A 19,936-nucleotide genomic window follows, 5' to 3' on the forward strand; every position below is an offset into this window, starting at 1 on the left:
CGGGTGGGGTAGGCATATTTTTGGCGGCCACCTTCTCCGGGCCTGGCCGTCGCGGCTCCCCCCCTGGCCATAGCGGCTCCTTCCCCTATGCCGTACCGGCGCCCTCCCCGCCGCCGCTCAAAGGTCGGCCCAGTTCACGTGGGATGCGGCTGCTGATGGGGGACCCGCGAAACCTGAACTTCTGTGATCTGTGATGGCCCAGGCGTTGGTCGTGCGCATTCATGCTGTGCCACCAACCGGTGCTCGCCACCTAGGACCCTCTCCCTGGCTGCCGCCTTTGCCAGCCTGCCTTGAGCCCGTCACTGCTTCCTATGTCTCAATCCACTCCCCCATCTGCCCCAGGATCCAGGCCTATGCCACGGAGTTTGACGACGACATCAAGGACCTGCAGCGGACGGACCTGACGCCCCGACAGCGCCTGGCGGCGCAGGTGCGCGCTGCGCGGAGGGGTGCAGCCCTGGCTGCCTGCCTGGTCCCTGTCTCTGGGGAATGTTGTGCCGCCTGCACAGACAGACCTCACTAGTGCCAGCAGTGCCTGTGGCATATACACATAGCTTGGGAGATAGAGATAGCTCGCCCTCGTGTAGCACCCGCGGTGCGCCATGCCTCCAGTTGGCCCCAGTGCTGCACCTCGCACTGAATCCACGGCTCCTTCTCCCGGCCCCCTCGCCCGCCTTGCAGCTGCGGCTGGGCGAGAAGCGCATCCTGCGCGGCACCATGGACGGCGTGCGCCGCCGGCTGGCGCCCATTCGTGGCATCCCGACCAAGGTGCGCACAGGCAGCGGGGTGCTGCTCCATAGGCCATAGGGAATAGCCTGGAGATGGCTCAAGGGGGTATGTTCCTTGTCCTGTCCAATCCCGAGCAGGCGGGCGGCATGCAAGACCCGAACGCCGACTTTGTGGAGATCTTCGAGACCCTGGAGTCGCTTCCCAGTGCCCCCAAGAAGCTGCTCGACGGGTTTGGGCGGTGGCTGAGGTGCGGATGGCTTTGGTGGGAGCAGCGAGGTGGTTGTGCGGCAGGTTATTGTAACTTAACCAATGCGCACGCTCTACTGTTCGCTGCCCTGCAGCGGCAAAGACGATCCAGACTGGAAGCGGTAGCCTGGAAGACCTGCTTTGTAACCAGAATCATGTGGAACACATTCTTGGCCGATGCCACATGTTGGAAGGGCGGCGCCGATGCCCGCGGCGGCCGAAACGCGCGCTGTGCCTGCCTTGTGCCCATGGCCCTGGTAGCAGAGCCACACTCGCTGTTTCTTCTCTTCTCCAATCGCACAATGATGCTGCCTCAGATGCAGCAGCCGGGCGCCAACCAGCTGCCCACCCCGCCTGCCACCCTCAAAGTCAGCTGCATTCCCTCCTTTGTTACCTCCGAAGATTTCGGCCGCTTGATGAGGCAGCTGGAGGGCTGCGTGGACGCCCGAGTGCTGGGCAGGCAGCCGGGCGGCGAACAGGTCGGGTATGCAGAGTTTTCAGACAAGCTGAATGCCAGCAAGGCCAAGAACCTCTACCACGGCTGGACTGGGTGGGGCGGGCGCGGCCTGGCAATCGAGCTCACCGATTTCTCCCTGTCCCAGCTCACCCAGCTTCCAGTGGGCGGCCAGAAGCGCATGCGCGAGGGGGAGGGTAAGAGCCGGCGCGTTTGCCAGTCGTCCTCACTGCGCCGCCCCGCCGCTGCCGACGCGCACACGTTCCGGCACTTGTTTGCCCAGCGGCTTTGGCTACCCCATCTCTTTGCCTGTGTACCTTCAGCATGCGCTGATCCCACTGCATGCTACCTGCTTCCAACAGACCTGCTCCAGCCCAACGGCAACTACAAGCAGCCCCGCGCTGATATGCCCGCCATGGTACGTGTTTAGCCGCAGGCTCTGCTCAAAGCTTTCAGCTGGCTTTGATTGGTTTCGACAGCTCTTCATCTGTTGCCAACCGGTTGATTGGCCTCCCGGCATGCTCTTCCCCTTGACTGGTCTGGTTCTGGCTGCAGGGCATGGCGGGAGGGTTAGGCGGCGGCCAGCCGCAGGAGCAACAGGATGCAGCTGCGCTGGGCCTGCTGCAGAATCTCAGCACAATGACCCGCCTGCTGCAGCAGCAGGGCCTCGCCCAGCATCTTCTGGCAGCCACACAGCAACAGCAGCATCAGGCAGGCTTGCTGCAGCCGCAACAGGGCCTGCAGCACCAGCACCAGCAGGCACCTGGCATGCTCCAGCAGCAGGGCGCCCATCAGCAGCACTTGGGTGGAGGGCTGCCGTTGGGCGGCATAATGCAGGGCCAGGGGCCGGCGGGGGCTGCAGCAGGAGGCGGAAGATACGATGGCTACAACAGCTCTGGAAGTGCCATGCCGGCCACCACCACCCTGCAGCCGTCCCAGCAGCAACAGCAGGTGTCCCAACAGCAGCAGCTGGGTGGTGCCATGGGGGGCATGCTGCCACCGCAGCAGCAACAGCCTGCAGGGCAGTACTTGCCTCAGGCACAGCAGGAGCAGCAGCCCCAGCAGCAGCCAGTTTACGGCTTGCAGCAGGAGCATCCCCTTTCTACCAACTATTTCAATCAGCCCCTGCAGCAGCCCCAGCAACAGCCACAACTGCTGCCCCCGTCCCTGCAGCAGCAGGGTTACAGCATAGCACCGCCGCAGCAGCAACCTCAGGCAATGCTGCAGACTGGCATGGGGCAGGTGAGGTGCTGTACCGCTGAAAGCGAAAGAAACCGATCTTGAAGCGAGGTTTCTATAACTGAACATGGCCGTTTTCATTATCCTGCTCTCCGTTGCAGATGTCTGGCATGCTGCCCCACCAGCAGCCCATGATGCAGCAGCAGCAGCCACAGCAGACGATGCAGCAGCAAGCACCAGCACAATTGATGCAGCCGACGCAACCGCAGGTCATGGGGATGCCTGGCGGGCAGAGAGGTGGGTGGGGCAGGGGGACACCCGACATTACACCCGACATACACATGCAACAGGTGCTTGCACAATTTTGATCGATTGGCACTGATCAATTGGCACTGGATCTGTCCCGTGATGTGTGCAGGCGAGATTTTAGCACCAACAGCAATGCGGCAGTACCCGCCCGATGCCTGCAACACGCTGTACATTGAGGGCCTGCCATGTAGGTTTCTAGCATTATAGCTGTACCTTCCATGCGTAATTGTTTCTTTGCGCTGAAGCTCCTTGATGTTCTTGGTGCTGCAGCGGATGTCACGCGACGTGAGCTCGGCCACATTTTCCGCTCGCGCGAAGGCTTCCGGGTGCGTGTTTGGTGCCGTTGCCTGTTGGGTGCTACACAGACTGAAAAAACCGGCGATTTTAACCAACCGGCGATTTCCCTGCTGCAGAGCCTGCGGTTAGTGATCAAGGACAGCAAGAAGCATGTGGGGGAGAAGCTGGTGATGGCATTTGTGGAGTACAGCAGCACCTACTTTGCAGCGCAGGCCATGGACACGCTGCAGGTGGGTGTGGGGAGAGCCGGGGGCGCATCATGGTTTCGCACGCAAACTTGCGCTGTTTGCGGCAACTGGGCGCGGGGGTGATTGGCGGCGCCCGTCTGCTCACAGGGGTATCCCTTTGACCTAGACAACCCCGAGACCATGACCTTCTTTGTCAAGTTTGCGCGGCCGATGGAGAACCCGCACAGGTGGGCCCCCCGCCCGACAGCTGCAAGCCGTCCAATGACGGCTTGGGAAGTGGCATCCACCCCAACTTGCTTGCATGCTGTTGCAGGCGCCCTCCTGGCGGCCCGCCCATTATGGCGGGACACGGACGGGGCGCCGGGCCCGACGCGCATGGCGGACGTGGCGGGTTGGACGGGCGGGGCGCGCGGGGTGGCAGGGGAGGTGCGTTGGGGTCGGAGTTAGGAGGGCGGAACAGAGCAGGTGAAGCATTAGAGTTGGAGGTGGGCAAGACGCCTTTCAGCGGTGCATTCCCTTGTGCAGGCCGGTTTGGAGCTGGCGGCTCGGCCCCTCGTGAGAGTCCGCGCCGGGGTGCCTACCAAGGACGGTGACGGCGTGTGCTTGCCTTTGAGAAATTTGAACACGTGTGTAAGGTGGCACTGGCAGTAGCGTGTTGGGCGGGGGTGGCGGTGGCGTCGACGAGGCATGTAGTGCATAGCCCGCCTTCGTGAAAGCTGTCCTCGTCACCTTCTTAGCTTTCTTTTGTACTGCTTTGACGTTTGCTTCCTCGTTCCCACACTTGGTTGCATCCGCCTGCCATGGCAGACCGCTAAACGCTGCCTCGGTGAACTCTGTGTTGAGAACTCGGCATCATGCTGGCCGTCGGCACGGTCATCGAGGTGCAGCTGCCCGAGCACGTTGAATCGGAGGTGCGTATGCATGAACACATGCAGGCGAGAGCGGGTCGAGTGGAGGGCTGCGCAAGGCGAGGCGGCGGTGTTTTGCAGTTCGCCACCTCGAATGCCGCTGCCCGCCGGCCGTCGCTGCTGCCACCGCTGCCGCCCCTCACTTCCGCAACGCTGTGTTGCAGGCGCCCATCCAGGCCACAGTGCTCTCCTGCAGCTCAACCATGGTCAGCGTGCGGCTTCAGGAGATTGGCAGCGAGGTGGGTGTACGGAGCGATGGCCAGTCGGGTTTCCCCCACAGGCGCTCCAGGCGCTCCAATTCACAGTGCTGCCTGCCCGGTGCAGGTTGTGCATCGGGTCAGCCTGAAGAAGATACCCTTCCGCATTGTGTCACAGCCTGGGGGCCAGCAGCAGCAGGCTAATGCCGCGGCAGCGGATGTACACCAGGGCCAAGCTTTGGGGGCCGGGGTAGGCCCCCCCAAACCTACGAGGGGCGCTGAGCAGCAGCAGCAGCAGCAGCAGGGCGAACAGGATGGAATGCGGGACGGCACTGCTGCAGACGCTTTCCCTCGTAGTACCGCAGCAGCCATCGAGGCCTTTGCAGCAGCGGTTGAATCCGACCCGGCGGCCTTCCTACAGCCCACTGCCGAGCTGGCGGCGCTTGCCAAGGCGGCAGCCAAGGCACTGTACGAATACCAGGCCACGCTCGAGGGCACGCTCAAGAGCAGCAACGGTGCTGCTGCGAGCGACAGTGGTCACGCTGCAGTGCTGCCCGAGCTCTATGTGGATGGCTTCGATGCGGAGCAGATCTGGCTGCAACTGGAACTGGCTGTACCACCAGCGCTGCAGCTCGCGCGCAAGCTCCTGAAGAAAGCAGGGCAGCAGCCACAGCTGGTGACACCCGAGATGGAGGAGGCCATTGATGGTGCGGCTCTGCTGGGTGGGCGGCGTGTGCTGCTCTGCTTCAGCTGATTGCATGCACATCTGCTAGAGTTTTCATCATCCCGCCTGTCGATTGCTGCTCGCCTCTGCAGAGCTGCTGGATGAGAAGGAGGCAGGGTGCGGGGATGATGTGGAGGAGCAGGAGGGCAATTCTAGTGAGGATCTGTCAGAAGGCGAGGAGGGCAGCACAAGTGCTGAAGAAGATGAGTATTCTGATGCCTTGTTGGCCACTGACCCGGCACATCTTGATTACGATGCCCTGCTGGCAGCTGGGGCTGCACAGCACCGGAATCGACAGCCGCGGGCTGGCTTCGACAGTGAAGAAGAGGCGGGGCAGCTGGCCGGCATCAAGCGCAAGCGTGCCACTGGTGTGCGGTCAGCAGCAGTTACGTCGGTGGAGGATGAGCACTTCAAGCTAGGTAGGCGGAATGGCAGTCCACCCTCGTCGATTGTTATTTGCTTGCAGGCAGACTGTATGTGGTGGAGGATGTGGTGGTGTGAACTAGAGCCATTTCATGCATGCGCCTGCTGCAGATGAGATGGAAGCCTTCGTGCAGCAGGCGGAGAGGGAGGCGGCGGGCCTAGACGATGGTGCGCCAGCACTTTTCTCATGGGTCATGGCAGCCCCATCGCATGCCACTATCTGCTTGATTTTCGCCGAGGGAAAGCTTGACAGGCTCACCCGTGTTCTTCTCTGCAGGTGGGGAGGATGTTGAGAGAGCTGCTGGCAGTGATGATGAGGGTGAGTTTGGGGCTGGTTGCTGGGCCCTTCATTGGGATATCCAGCGTCCCCATTGTATTTGTCTCTCTACCTAGGCTGCCATTGAGCTTACTTACTGCTGCCGCACTTAACTTACATGCAGAGGCTCAGCTGGAGGCTCTCCTGGACCAGGCTGCGCCGTCTGGGCATGACAAAAAGTCGAAGAAGGCACGCAAGAAGGCGGCATGTGAGAAAATGGGGTAACTTCACAGAATAGTTGCAACTGTGGGTGCAGCACACTGCTGAGCAATATGTATGCATGCAGTTGGAGATAAATTGAGCGAGGACGAGGATGGGCAGAACATTGGGGCGACGGCAATGTTTGAGGACTTTTTTGGCGCGCGTTCAGGTATGTTGCTCACATTTGCTATCGATCTTTGCTTGCCGTGGTCCTGCACAAGGATTGCCTGGTGATTCTGTGCTGTGGATCCAGCTCTTGCAGGCGTCCGGCAGGGCCCCATGCTGGTGTCTGCTGGTGGCAATCACCGCCATCAAGATGAGCTGCTGGGGGATGAGGATGATGAAAGAACGCCAGAGGAGGAGGAGCGAAGCAGCTTGGATGATGAGGGATTTGAAGGTATGACTCGGTCTTCGTTTGGCTTATGGTGGAAGGCAGTAAAGATTGACTTTGTCAACCCGCCCTTGCAATCAGCCAACCTTGCATTGTGGGGACCGGTTGTCGCGTGTTGCCCTTCTGCTCGTTTGCGCCTGCTTCATGCACAGTCCTGCTTGGACATTTGCCTGGCTTCCTGCAGACGACTTGCTGTCGGATGACATGCTGTCCGGTGAGGAGGAAGATGGCACGGAGCAGGGGCGGCATGGAAGAGCCAACGGCACACCGCGGCAATTTAGTGAGGACGAGGACGAGGATGGCTGGGAAGCAGCTACTGATGCAGGTGTTCAGCAGAATCGGCTTGATGGCAGTGAGCAAGAGGACGATGAGGACGGCGCAGAGCTGGCTCCCTCTGCGCATGCGCGGCGGCAGCAGCGAATGCAGGAGAAAATCAGGTGCATATCGTGCTTTCCGGGTGTTTTGTGCCAGTTCTGTTTGGGGAGAGGCATCTGCAGTGCTGACTTTGCCTCGCCCTGTCTGGCTTTTCTTTTGTTGCTCGACAGGAAACTTGAGGCAGCGGCCATGGGCGAGAAGGATTGGTTCATGCAGGGAGAGGTGGATGCAGGGCACCGCCCTAAGAACTCTGCCTTGGAGGTTGACCTAGATTTTGAGACCACAGTCAAGCCACCACCGCAGGTTAGTCGGATGGCAGCTCACACGGAATGGCCACCAGTACCAGGTGCTGTGCCAAGGCCACCCCATCATCTGCCGTTGGCATTGCCCGTCCACCACCACAAGACCCCGCCTGGTGTGCGCAGCCCACTGAGGAGATGACCAGGACGCTGGATGAGTTGATCAAGGCGCGCATCGCAGAGGGCAGGTGGGCTGATAGTCGCAGCACGCCTTGTGTTTTCTTCTCCTGGCATCACATACTGCAACCTTGCTGCAGGTTTGATGATGTTGTGCGCGTTGCGGCGGCTCCTCTCGAGACCAAGCGAACCACGGTGGAGCTGGACGACAAGAAGCCACAGCAGGTTGGCCAGCGCGCCAAGGCATGCTTCTCCCTCTGCTCTGCTAGTGGAGATGGAAGAATAGGCCAGATAATAGCTGTACAAGGGATTCCAGATTAGGCTGTCCAGGTTGTTGCTGGGAGCAGATCTGGCTGGTTCCCAGCGCGCTGTTGGTTTGGTGCTGCAGGGCTTGGGGGAGCTGTACGAGCAAGAATACATGCAAGCTGCGACTGGGTTTGCAGATGACAAGGTACGATCGCTCCCTCGCCATCATGTGGAGGCAGCCTGTAGATTTGCCAAAGTCGTGCATCAAACTTGCAATCATCTGATCATCGACTTGCCCCCCGGCCTGTCTCTGCAGGATGATGAAGTGCGGCAGGCAGCAAGAGCGCAGTTTTCTGCACTGTGTGCCAAGCTGGATGCACTGAGCCACCTGCACTTCACGTAAGCTGCTCGACCATGCGCCGTCCAAGCTGCCAGCACTGTGCAGACATCACTCCTGCCGCCGCGCCCACCCGCTGCAGGCCTCGGCCCGTGATTGAGGAGGTGACCGTGAAGGTTGATGTCCCGGCAATTATGATGGAGGAGGCCGCTCCCCAGGTACTTCGCACATGATGCGATCTCTTGGCACGAGCGTATCACTAAGTGGAGGGGATTACTAAATGGAGGCATGATGAGGGATTTTATTGCTGGACGGGAAGGTTGAGGAAACCATGCACACACTCTGCCCTGCAGTTTTTGAGCGGCGCGAGCATGCGGGCACCCGAGGAGGTCTTTGCCACAGAGGCGTCGGGGGCTCCACGTGCCGAGGCAGAGCTCAGCAGAGAAGACAGGAAGCAGCGGCGTGCACAGGTGGGGCTCACAAGCTGGCATTACAGATATGCAGTTTGCCTCTGCATTTAAGGAGGTGCTTGCCTGCTGCTGCTGCTGCTGCAGCGGAAGCGGGCTGGCAAGAAACGACGGGCATCCAAGGAGGAGGAGCGCACAGCACGGATCGCTGTGCAGGGCGGCACCACCACAGGACGCAAGTCAGAGGCAGCAGAACAGGCTGCCCGCAAGGTATGCAAACGAGCGCACAGCTGATTTTGGCTGACAGACAGTTGCCTCCTCAAGCGGTGCCAACAGTCGGCCATTCCAATTGCGTGCTCCCATGCACTCCATGCAGCTGGGAAAGAGCGTCAGCAAGAAGCGAGCACGAGGCGGAAGCAAGAAGTCGGAGTTCAGCCGGAGCGCAGCGGTCTTTGCGAAGATCGAGCAGCACAAGGAGGGTGCAACAGCGGCAGCAGCGGCGCAGGCTACCGCGCGCAGCCAGGCGCCGGCAGCAGCGCATCTGAAGCTTTAGCAGTGTGATATTGTGCTCTTTTACAGATTGCTGGTGGACCCATCTGCTATTGTTACAAGTAGGTGTGGCAATGCTGTCAGGTTAGCAGGATTTGCACGTGGGCTGCCACCTGTTCTGCTCCCGCCACAAGCAGCTGCTGCCTTCCGATGCTACTGCTATGCGCAAGGCCCTTCAAGGTGTGGATGACTTCATTTCTGGGCAGGCCCTTGTCTTTCAAGAGGAACACCACGTCCAGTGCCATCCGCCGCCACTGATCGCCCACTGCTGTCGCTCCCCGGGCAGTATCCTGCTGCAGCTGCTGGCATGCTGCCGCTGGTGCTGCCTGTGACAGTTGGGCCTGCATTGCACGAGGCTTTGGCGCTTTTCTGAGCTGCGTCTGGTCAATGCCAACATCTTCCAGCTGGGTGTTGCGTGGGGCATGCTGAAGTGCTGCGTCCCGCATGCTGGCCTGTTGAGTTTGTCGCTTGTCCCAGCGCATCACCGGCGTCAGCTGCGTCAAAGCACCTTGCGGTGTGGCTGTCATGCATACTCGGGATTCTTGAGCTCCCTGCTGCTGCATGGGCTGACCGGGTGGCAGCTGCAACCGGCCTGCCGCCACGGCCCGCCGAATCTTGTCAGCCAAGTCGCCACTTGGCTCCCACTCCAACCTGCAGCTTCATCATGTGTGATCCACAAGAGCGCTCATCAGCACCGGAACAGGGTAAACATGCAAACTGTAGCCTGATTCACAGCTTAGCACTTCCGCCAGCTGAGCCTGGTCCCTCGTGCACCTGCTCCAGTCCCTGAGTATACATGTGGGTGACTTGGTGGCAGGGCCCTCAGCTGCGCCCTCAACTGCTGCGCCTGTCAAGCCCAAATACAGGGCATCGGCCACCCGCAATATGCGCAGGTCGCTTGAATGGCTGCAGCAGTCAGTCGTCACACATGGGGGTGCATTACAACCAGTCGATCAGCAGCCAACGCGCATTAGCTGACAAGCATTGGTACTCTGCTCCCGACCCACCTGTTGAACCGGCGATATGCCTCAGCCTGCAGCTCCTGAAACAAGGCGTGCTGCTCAGGAACCAGAAGCATCAGCTTAGCTCTGCGGTGATTCCAAAGCTCGAGCCGCAGCATGGGGCCCTTGTCGAAAACCTGCATAAAACTCATTATTCAGCCTTCAATATTGCTTTGGACAACAACCAAGCATGTTGGCAAAAGCAAATAATGTTACCTTCAATTCCGGACACTTGGCCAGCACGCCCACCGCAGCCACCTTGGAGCGTGGCTCCAGGAAGCCCAGCCGATCAAATTGCACATTGTGCGTGACATGCATGCGGTGCCGCTGCGGCTGCTGGCTGGCATCTGACACATGTTGCTGCTGACCTGCAACATCCGGCTGCTGCAGCTGTGCCTGGTGCCCATGGGGGCGTGCTGCCTGTGACACAGGCTCCTGCTTGATGCATGGCTGCGGCATACCAGCGGATGGCATCACGCTGCTGCCTGTTGGTGCTGCTGCCTGCAGCTCCCGCTGCTGCCCGTGCAGTCGCAATACATCGCTGCGTGTCTGTTCTCCAATGGTGCTGACTGCTGGTGTGGGTGCTGCTGGTTGCTGGAGCTGACGACCAGACTGCTTGGAGCGCCGCCGGAAACGGTCCGGCATGGCAATGGATGCTGCCTTCTGCAGCTCCTTGTACTGCTCCTTCAGCGGTCCCAACTTGCTCTCGCCCAGCGGCACCAATGCGTCGAGCGCCGGAATGCAAGCCAATGCCCATTGGTAGCCAGCTGGCAGCTGCTCCCAGCTCCCGCTTGCCGCCTGCGCAACATCTGCTGCCGCGCCTGGCTGCACGGGGCTGAGCACGGCTTGCGCAGCGACTTCTGCCTTGCCAGCCTTCAAAAACGCCCGAATGAGCTGCATCGCTGTGCCTGCTGCAGTCCAGTTGAAGTCAGCTGGGCGGAACTGCGTGCTGCCCCGCTCGCCGTCGCTTGCTGCCACCTCCTCTTTCAGCATTAGCTCCAGCTGCTGGCCCTGCCGCTGCACCAGCTGCTCCAGCGGCTGAACAGAGTACTGTTGGCGGTCCAGCAGGCGGTGGAGTAGCTTGTTGCTGGCATCCACTGCCACCTCGCTGCTGAGTGGTAGCAACTTGGGCGACACCTTGCGGTTAGACAGGGTGGCCAGCAGCTTGCACCGCGTGGCATTGTCAACACACCCAAGCACCGGCTGCTGGCAGCACAACACTGCGTCTGCCGCTGCCGCCGTCCAAAAGGCATGCAGGGCACCCTGTGCTCCATGCACTGGGGCTGGCGCCAGCGGTGGAAGCAGCCGAGGGTACCACTCCAGCAAGCAAGCCAGCATCCTGCAATTTGGACGATGAGGAAGTACAAGAGAGGTGGGGTTGCCTTGCAACCAATGAAGAGCAAGACATGTGACAACCAATGAAGAGCAAGACAACATGTGTGTGTGCGCTCTGTTGCAGTCAAAGCTAGCATATTGCGTTCAATCAGAGCGCACCTGTGCACTGCCTCCCTGACTGCTAGAGAAGGTTCAGCACCGCGCTCAAGCGGCAACAATGTGCATAACAGGGGTGGCAGCATGGGCAGCAGGATGGCTTCCACGTCTGCTCCGCCTGTGCTGTGGGCAGCCTCCAGTAGTGCCTGCAAGACGGTTGTCAGGCATGTGCAAGTTGCCACACACTGGATCATTTTCCATGCCAGCTACTGGCTAGTACGAAGTAAACCCAAACCGACCTGCAAAAAGCGCACAGCATTGACAGCGTTGCGCTCATTTCTGACGTGGCGCAGGTGGCTACGGCCCAGGTAGCGTCTGACAAAGGTGGCCAGCACGTAATCCCGCAGCTGGGCCATGCCATTGCCGTTTCCCTGGTTTCCGGTGTCCGTCAGCAGGGAATCGGCAAGGCGCGCCAGCACCACGTCATCAAAGAGGGCAGCATCCTTGTGTGTTCCACCTGCAACAGACAGGGAATCAAACAGATGCGTGATATCTCTGGGTTCCAGCAGCTACCAAAACACATGACTTCTTGACAGCAACCACACAGACCTGAACATAGCTCCAACACGCAGCCAATTACTGTCCACATGGGCTTCAGCAGCGCCAGGTCACTTGCGAAAGACTGAGGAGCGTCCCAGCAAAGCAGCACCCTCCACAGGCTGCCCACTTCCCCAAACGGAAGTCTCTGAAACACAAAAGAAACAGAAGAAGTATGGAGGGCAGCAGAATGGCTCAGCGGTTGACTTCTGAAGAGTGTAGCATGCTAGCCACGGTCGATATCGATAGCCGCTGGATGCGCAACACCTCACCTGCAGCCGCTGTCGCACGTCTGCCTTGCTCTGCAACATACCATGCACCCCATCATGATTTCCAGTTGATGCCCAAGTCCGCATCATGCGGCAATCGCGGTGTACGACCAAGCAGCTTCCAGTTGCCAACATCGCCATGCGCTGAGCTAGCTGCCGAAGCGAGCCGGTATCCAGTAGAGGTGCCCCTCCGGTCCAGGCGCCACGAGATCCCGGCACACCAGCTGCTTTCTGAGTGGAGCGTGCGCTGGCTGTTGCGGACAGAATGGCTGCCAGCAGGCGGTATAGCCGCGCCCCATATCGGAGCCTATCCAGTTTGGTGTGCACCTGCCCGCCCGCTGTCTCCTTCTCCCGCCGCTCCAGCAGCTGCGACGTGGAATGGGTGCATGGGGGTGACAGTGGGGTACCGGGGCGACGTGCAAAGGCGTTGCTTGTGTGTTGTATAAACGAACACGATTCAGCTAGCACCTGCCCCCACCTCAATGCATGCTTACCTCATCCAAACCATGCAGCAACTCGCCCAGCAGCGGCTGCCAGGAGAGGCCACACATTCTACGAATCACTGACCCTAAAAGGTTCGCAGCGCGCTTGCTGCTGCGATCATCGCCAATGGCCAGCTGCAAGCAGGAAACACAGGATTCTATAGTAATCAACCCTTGACACTAGTCCGTGCCACCAGAAACAGTCAACCAACGCTTGCCTCATCTGGATGCAGGCCAGAGAAGAGCACAGCCAGATGTGTCTGCTTAGCCAGCGCCATCGTTAGGCTCTCGCCTGCCGATGGACATTGAAAATGATTGGCAGATGGACATTCAAACTGAAAATGGATTGCATGGCTTGAGCAGGAGAATGCGCCTGGCACAGTGCCCACCTGTTGTGAAGCGCTTGCCACGGTCCAAAAGGCAGAGCAGCCAGTGTTTGAGCATCCAAACGTGTGCATGCTGGTCGTTTACCTGGATGCTGGGGGCATGCTGCATCACAAAACAAAGCATGCATGTCATTTGAATGAGATCTCCAGTTTTCTGCCGTTTGCCGACACTTGCCACCGTTGGAAACTACCACCACCCCTACTAACCCGGAGCGTGTCAGCCATGAGCGCCATGCCAAAGCACCGGTACATGCGGTTGGAGAACTGCCAAAAGGTCGCGGGAGCTGCAAGAAGGAGTCACTGATTGATCTCAAAACATCTTGCCAGGTCTGGGTTCAATGCCGATACACTGCAGCTGCAGCTGCACACATGAGAGCTTGCAGCACTTACAGCTATAGGGGCGGCAGACTGCTTCCTCCAACTGCCGCCATGTCATCTGCTGGCACTCCATCAGGAATCCGTAAGCGCGTCCCAGGGCTGTCACCTGCATCCTTCCAGCCCCAGCAGTTGCCCGTCAGGATACGATGTCCAAATTGTTTCTGAATGCATACATGGCCTGAACGAGACTGCACACGCACCGCCTCCTGCCCCAGGTTTTCCGCTCCACTGCCCGCCGATGTCGCTGCTGCTCCACTGCCTGCCGCAGCCGCCGCTGATGCTGCTGGGCGCCATAGTGGGTATTCAGCTGCCACTAGAGCCTCGAGCGTCGGCAGCAGTTCCAGCACCACCTGAAGACAGCACGGCCCATGAATGAGCTGCTGGACGAGAGAAACTGAGATGCAACACAGCATTCGAGTGAATGTGGCTGCTGTTGCCCCCCCACCCCACCCCACTCCCGCCCCGCGCGCAGCTTGCCTGACAGAGCTGCATGCGCAGTTCGCGCCGCCGGTTGGTCTCGGCCACAGAGAGCACTATGCTCTCCTTTTGATGGGCTTGAGATGATAATGACAATACCTGTTCAGGCGGCCACAGCCATGCAGCAACGCGGTGCGTCACAGAGGAGAGCCCAGCGGACCAGCAAGACCATCACATTCCCAACAAATGCTCACCGTGAAAAAGAGGGCAAGCCCGGCACGCTTGACATCCCGCGGCATGCTGCATTCTAATTTCAGCAGTGATGACATCAGAAGAGGATCCAACAAATGGCCAGCATCATGCTCCACCAGCCTCGCAGCAGACATGCACTGCGCCAGGCAGGTGCGCAGGACATCCTCCAGAACCTGCAGTCATAAAGCCTTTATATGGGCTTGATGGGTGGAAATAGCCTTGAGGCGCACCACAAACAAAGGACTAGTGCATCTTGCTAGCCTGATGGCCATGTCGAATCTCAGCAAGCAGTCGCTCACGCTGTAGTTGGCTTCAAGCTGTGAGAAGACACGCCCGACATCCTTGCGGCGCTCCTCCGCATCATACACATATGGTCCAATGCGCCAATCCTGCGTGGGATGTTGCTGAATTGGGCTATCTTCTGCATCCAGCACCTCGCTCAGCAGCTCCGAGGTGGCTTGCAGCTCCGTTGCCATTGTGGCCACTACACATGGGGCATGGGCGCACTCACAGGATTCAGGCAGTTGGACCAGCAAAACCTTACAGTAAAGCTGTCCATCTCAAGCCTGAAACATATGTACATGTGCACTCCTGCAAGTGCACCTGCGCTGGCAATAGATTGGCAGGTGTCCTTGATACACAGCTGGCGCCCGCGCAGCGTCTGCAGAAGGCTCATCATGCCTTCCACCAGGAGCAAGCGGGCAGCGTGACCGCTGTTGGCAAAGTCCACAAAACAGTCCTGCCAAAGTTGAAAGCAATACACGTTGCTTGGAGAAGGCAATACACGTCTGGTTGTTCAGTAGCCTGGCAGGAATGGCGAGAGAGGAGCATGGTGAACAGTTGTGCTCACCTGGCGCAGTAGGCGCGGCACAATCTGCCACCTCACAGCATCATCAGGCAGTACACCGGCCAGAAAGTTGTACAGCCCGATCAGCCTGCAACGGCAGTAGTGTCATAACGTTACGCTTCACCTTCAAGTTGGCTGTAAATGAAGTGTTCATCCCCCATGCAAGCTGCAGATGACAGAACAGCATGTCTTACGGATACAGAACATCGACAGACACGACACTGCCTGCCACACCAAGTTCCTGCTGGCTGCAATCATGCAACAGCAAAGAGTGATTCATGCAGCAGCAAAGGGTGAAAAACTGGCAACAGGAAGCAGCTCATCAACAAAGAGGCAGCAATTGAGCAGGGCGGTAGGCTGGTGGCCCTAGTGCGCTGCTGTTATCGCCCTTCGTCTCACATGTCAGCCAAAAAAGGCTCCGCCAGGCACTTATTAGCGTCTGTGAGAATGCCTTGCAGCGCTGCCATGTTGACGTTGTACTGCAGGAGGAATCAGATGGATGTTGTTGCGTAAAGATGAGCGCAGAATGGCCAAGGAACGCTGCCAAACAACTTTGACACTTGCCACATCACGGTAGCGGGTTTCTGCAGCGTCCACAGTCGCAAGACTGGCATCTGGCCGGTAGGAGGGGTGACTGGGGTCGCTCGCTTCCATCTCTGTCACCAACAGTTCCGCCGTCCGCAGCAGGTGGCCCCATTCAAGAGCAACCCCTGAATGCTGCCGAACCTTGCCGGGATCCACAGCGGCTGCTGGAAAAGACACAGGTGCTCGAGTGGTGGCACCTGCGGCCTTGCCCGCATCTGCTTGTGGTGACGGGACTTCAGTGGCTACTTGCTTTGATGGCTCGCAGTCAACACTCCTCCCAGAGGCTGCTGCATGGAATGTAGCATGGGGCGATAGACCCAGCTGCTGAGAAGACTCGGCCGCCTCCGATGGGCTAGGCACGGTCCCACCGCTGACATGCCCCTCCTGCTGCCGGCTACAGTTGCTGGCAGCACCAGGTGGGGGTGCCCCTTCTGTTGCTGGCTCCGTCTCCAGCGCTGGGAGGCTACGAATTGCCGGCAATGGAAGTGCAGCACCTGCTTCCACAGCTTGCCACTGTTGCTGCTTGTTGCCTCCAGCCGCTGTGGGCGTTAGCCTAGCCTGCTGCTGCTGCCGCTGCCGTAGACCCTGATGCTGCGGCAGGCTGGCTGCCAATACTGCTGCTCCTGCCAACAAAGGCTGCGGCACACGAGACGCTGCCACATCGCATGCAGGCCGGCAACCTGCTGTTGCATCAGTAGAGGGAAGCATGCCGTTACCTGCACAAATCAAGCAACACGCAACAGTCTACATACATGCTGCACCCGCTTTGCAACTGAAGCTGTTTCAATGACGAAAACACACATCACAAAAACTCACCTTCCAGCAGAACAGCCGGAAAGGCAGCGTGATGGTCCTCGTGCAGTAGCCCCTGCACCTGCTGTTGCCGGGCCTTTGTACCGCTGCATTCTGCTGTGCCACTTTCTGATGCCAGGCCAGAGCCGCGTCCAGCATTCAAGTCATCAGCAGCGTCCGTGCATGCTGATTGCCGTGTTGCTCCTATCAACTCCCCTCTGCTGCCGCGTGCAGCTGCTGAGAAGGATGCTGCTGAAAGGTCAAGCAGACCGTCAGCAGGAGCAGCGGCAGCTGCTACAGGTGCCCTAGACTGCACAGGTTGCAGCGGCAGTTGCCCAGGTGGCCGAGGTGGAAAGCGTCGTGCAGCCCAGGCACTGCCTGCCACTGTGCTGCCCCCGAGTGCGGTGCACAGGGAGGCCAGGGACATCGAGGCCAAGTCTGGCTGCTGCCCCTGAGCTTCGGCCTGCAATCGCGTGCCTGCTGCAAAATGAAACAAAATAGCAGCAGTGGCTTACTACTTGATGCACCAAGAGATGCCAGTACATAGAGCTGATGAGTCAATGAATGCCTCACCTGGTGCAACTTCACTGCCAGGAGAAGCCATATCCTCCTCCTCCTCCTCCTCCTCGTCTTCTCGCAAGTCTGCCGCAAGAGTGCTGTGCCCAAAGCCTAGCTGCGCCAGCAGCCGCCGGTTGCTGTTGGCTATCTCCAGCGCTCGCTGCGCAGAGAAGCCTACGGCAGCATGCACTGCTGCCAGCTGGCGCTCCACCAGCGGCGCCGCATCCTCCTGTAGCCTGGAGCTGCACGCAGGAGGCAGGGGAGTCGGAATGGGAGAAGAGAGAAGGCAGAGGTGGGGTGGCAGAATGGTGCCAGATGAAGTTACACCACCTCTTGGTGCAGCTGCTTACGCAGTGTTCTTTGCACTGCGCTGGTGCTTGACAGCCGCTGCACGGTCAAGTATTGCTCGGTCCACCATCGGCTGTAAGCTGTTAACATTGTCAGTAATGTCGGCCCACAGCGACTCATCCAGCTGGGCCAGCACCAGGTAGTGAGCCACCTGTGGCAGAATGCAGGGCGAGCACCGCAACCAAATGTCAACAATCGCATGCATGGTGGCGGTGTGCCTTAGCACCACCACAATGTATAGGGGTGTAGAGCTGAATGCATGCAGGCTTGCCCAGGCATGCAGGAAAGGTGGTGAGACATGGGCACCAAGCGACAATGGTCCTACGCACCGACTCGTATCCGAGACTCGTGGCCTCCGTGTTGATCTGGTCGGTGCAGATCCAGCCATTCTTAGTCCGTACGCAGTTGTTGGCTGCAGCCCCAAGGCACAGACAGGTGGGCACGCAACGGAACCCTGAGGTGTGGTGGGGCCCAACTCCACCTGCTACATTGCCCCTGGTGACAACAGAAACAAGCTGAGCCCACACCTGAGCAGTTGCAGATCTGGCGGCAGGCAGGGCAGGTCCAGCTGGGGTCACGCACCACCTCATTCAGATTCTCTCCTGCAGCCATGTGAGCACGCAGGTTGCGCGCACATGCAGTGCTGGGCGTGCAGCGACGAAGCACGCGTGCAGAATACAATAACGAATAAAGGCAGCGCCGGCAAGATGCGTGCTAGGACCCCACCAAAGCGTGTCCACAGGCAGTTGCCGCAAATCACTCCCGCATAAGGACCGCCATAGATGTTGTCTCGGTTGCCGTGGCAGGCAGAGCACTGGGTCTTCATGCAGGTAGTCTTTTGCCTGCAGGACAGCAGCGCAGGTGGTTGAGAGAAGCAGAGAGAAAAATGCAGGTGCTCTGCACCTTGTGCATTGAAGAGGTCAAACACAAGTTTGTTGCACACTGCCGGACTATGGCTGAACAGGCATGCCTCCTGCACGTGTGCAGAGCCAGAGTTCACCTGCACCAGTGGCAGGTGGTGCACTGCGCGCATCGGACACTCCTGCCGTCGCGGTCGCGCTTGCGGTGGATGTTCTTGCAGTAAACTCGTGGCTGCTGCACCCAGCCCTGCCGGGCGGTGCCCAGCTGGTGCACATGCGCCATGCTGTACCGCTCCCTGCATGCAAGCCACAGCGTAGTGGCGATGGCATGGTGCAAGGCGGCTGTGCAGCCCCAGCACGTCGACCCGGCATAGCAGACCAACGACTTACAGCGGCAGGCCCGCCCTCTGATGCTCCTCCCTCAGCGCATGCAGCTTGGGCCCGATGCGGTTCCTGTTGGCCACCTGCAGCCACTCCTGGACTTTGCTGTCTCGCACGTCGGCTGATCGCCCTGCAGAGGCCCAGGTTGGATACCGAGGAAGTGGATGCATGGGGCTGCAGCCCGGCGCTAAACCAATGCGATCTCAGCATGGCAACTTGTTGTTGAGACTCCCAGGCTCACTAGAGGGTGCGCCCGAGGAAGCCGCAGCCGCCGCCGCCGAAGCACCAACTCCGCTGCCAGCCGGGGCCGCAGCGCCAGCTGCCGCGGCTGCGAAGCGCTCTGGCTCTGCAACAGCACCTCCCGGCAGGCCAGGCCGGTCTGGCAGGGCAGCGAGCCCGTGTGGGGCGGCGGCGGGGCCCTGCCTGGAGGCGCCGCCCCGGCTGCGCTGTCCATTGAAGAGCGCGGTGTAGCGGTTCACGGGCATGGCGCCTGCCTAGCCGATGCGAATGCAGGGACCATCAAGCCAGGACGGCAACACAGGGGCACAAAGTTTGGTTGAAAACAACGAGTGATCGAAGCGTCGACCTCCACCGCAACGTCTGTGTGCCTGTAAACGTATACTTTAAATTCCGAACACCTCGACTGCGTTGTACCAGCGCTGCGCAAAGTACAGTGCCGATTGTGAAAGCGCGCGCAGCATTCCATACATGCGCTGATTGATCGTGCAATATGGTGGCCGCCACGATGATCGCTGCCGCCCCCGCGGTGGGCAGGGCCGTGGCCTTCCGCCCCAGCCAGTTCCGCGGCCAGGCTCTGAAGGCCGTCTCTGTGCGCGCCACGCGCAAGGAGATCAGCACCGTGTGCAAGGCAGCGGTGAGTGGTGCGAGTTGATGGGCCCAAAGATAGGATCCTCCCACATGCCGTTGATGGCCGCCCCCGCGCGGTTGCATCGAGGCGCAGATGTGCAGCATGTGTGATCGGGCCGCGATGCCCGACTATGCTCTGGCGCATGGGCGGACATGGCATCGTGCGAAAGCACTTTACAGCGAGCTGAAGTATCGCCCACAAGATTAACACATGTGGATGGGAGCACGCATTGCCACCGCCCTGCCACCGCCATGGCCGCCGCGTCCTCCTGCCGCCGCCCGCTGGTGCAGGCGCCGCTTGTCGGCAGCCCCGCGCCCGATTTCACTGCAACCTCGGTGTTCGATCAGGAGTTTGTGGAGACCCAGCTGAGCTCCTACAAGGTGCTTTGCATCTTGCTGAAGCCTCGCATGCCACAATGCCAAGCTGCCGCAGCAGGGTGATCATATTCCAAACTGCATGCAGGGCAAGTACGTCGTCCTCTTCTTCTACCCCCTGGACTTCACGTCAGTGGGCCGCCTGCCTTGCATCTGCCTGGCGCGTCTCTCGTGGCTGTGCACGCTGGTGCTATGGTAGATATCTAAACCTTGAATCT

At 59.7% G+C, this 19,936-nt stretch overlaps 4 protein-coding genes across 4 annotated transcripts in view; 3 read left to right on the forward strand and 1 right to left on the reverse strand.

Moving 5' to 3' along the window:
- Window positions 1-1,101, forward strand: part of CHLNCDRAFT_142903 (hypothetical protein) — a gene marked incomplete at both ends in the record, with an annotated part of 9,764 nt that extends 8,663 nt beyond the window's left edge. The window contains 4 exons of the mRNA XM_005849474.1: window positions 343-430; window positions 682-768; window positions 867-976; window positions 1,071-1,101. Coding sequence (XP_005849536.1) covers window positions 343-430; window positions 682-768; window positions 867-976; window positions 1,071-1,101 — 316 coding nt within the window. The remainder of the gene's footprint in view (window positions 1-342; window positions 431-681; window positions 769-866; window positions 977-1,070) is intronic.
- A 176-nt stretch (window positions 1,102-1,277) lies between these two features.
- CHLNCDRAFT_142904 (hypothetical protein) lies at window positions 1,278-3,961 on the forward strand (the record flags this gene model as incomplete). The annotated part of the gene is made up of 9 exons (XM_005849475.1): window positions 1,278-1,626; window positions 1,792-1,847; window positions 1,985-2,671; window positions 2,770-2,905; window positions 3,027-3,104; window positions 3,188-3,243; window positions 3,331-3,444; window positions 3,550-3,629; window positions 3,928-3,961. The coding sequence occupies 9 exons, from the start codon at window positions 1,278-1,280 to the stop codon at window positions 3,959-3,961; spliced, it is 1,590 nt and encodes a 529-aa protein (XP_005849537.1).
- A 295-nt stretch (window positions 3,962-4,256) lies between these two features.
- CHLNCDRAFT_142905 (hypothetical protein) lies at window positions 4,257-8,896 on the forward strand (the record flags this gene model as incomplete). The annotated part of the gene is made up of 18 exons (XM_005849476.1): window positions 4,257-4,313; window positions 4,475-4,549; window positions 4,635-5,214; window positions 5,324-5,650; window positions 5,766-5,822; window positions 5,932-5,973; window positions 6,095-6,178; window positions 6,434-6,568; window positions 6,747-6,999; window positions 7,108-7,240; window positions 7,363-7,424; window positions 7,494-7,578; window positions 7,742-7,804; window positions 7,916-7,998; window positions 8,079-8,154; window positions 8,290-8,406; window positions 8,491-8,613; window positions 8,720-8,896. 18 exons carry the CDS (start codon window positions 4,257-4,259, stop codon window positions 8,894-8,896), a joined length of 2,529 nt encoding a protein of 842 aa, XP_005849538.1.
- A 1,073-nt stretch (window positions 8,897-9,969) lies between these two features.
- CHLNCDRAFT_142906 (hypothetical protein) lies at window positions 9,970-18,961 on the reverse strand (the record flags this gene model as incomplete). Its single annotated transcript, XM_005849740.1, has 17 exons — window positions 9,970-9,997; window positions 10,126-10,289; window positions 10,464-11,030; window positions 11,624-11,841; window positions 13,262-13,322; window positions 14,405-14,589; window positions 14,709-14,844; window positions 14,956-15,040; window positions 15,352-15,431; window positions 15,679-15,752; window positions 16,903-17,129; window positions 17,238-17,386; window positions 17,565-17,647; window positions 17,962-18,077; window positions 18,236-18,391; window positions 18,486-18,606; window positions 18,718-18,961. 17 exons carry the CDS (start codon window positions 18,959-18,961, stop codon window positions 9,970-9,972), a joined length of 2,694 nt encoding a protein of 897 aa, XP_005849802.1.
- Between the last annotated feature and the right edge of the window lie 975 nt (window positions 18,962-19,936).

This window comes from Chlorella variabilis (genome assembly GCF_000147415.1).
Source record: "Chlorella variabilis unplaced genomic scaffold CHLNCscaffold_5, whole genome shotgun sequence".
In the NCBI taxonomy this organism is placed as follows: Eukaryota; Viridiplantae; Chlorophyta; class Trebouxiophyceae; order Chlorellales; family Chlorellaceae; genus Chlorella; species Chlorella variabilis.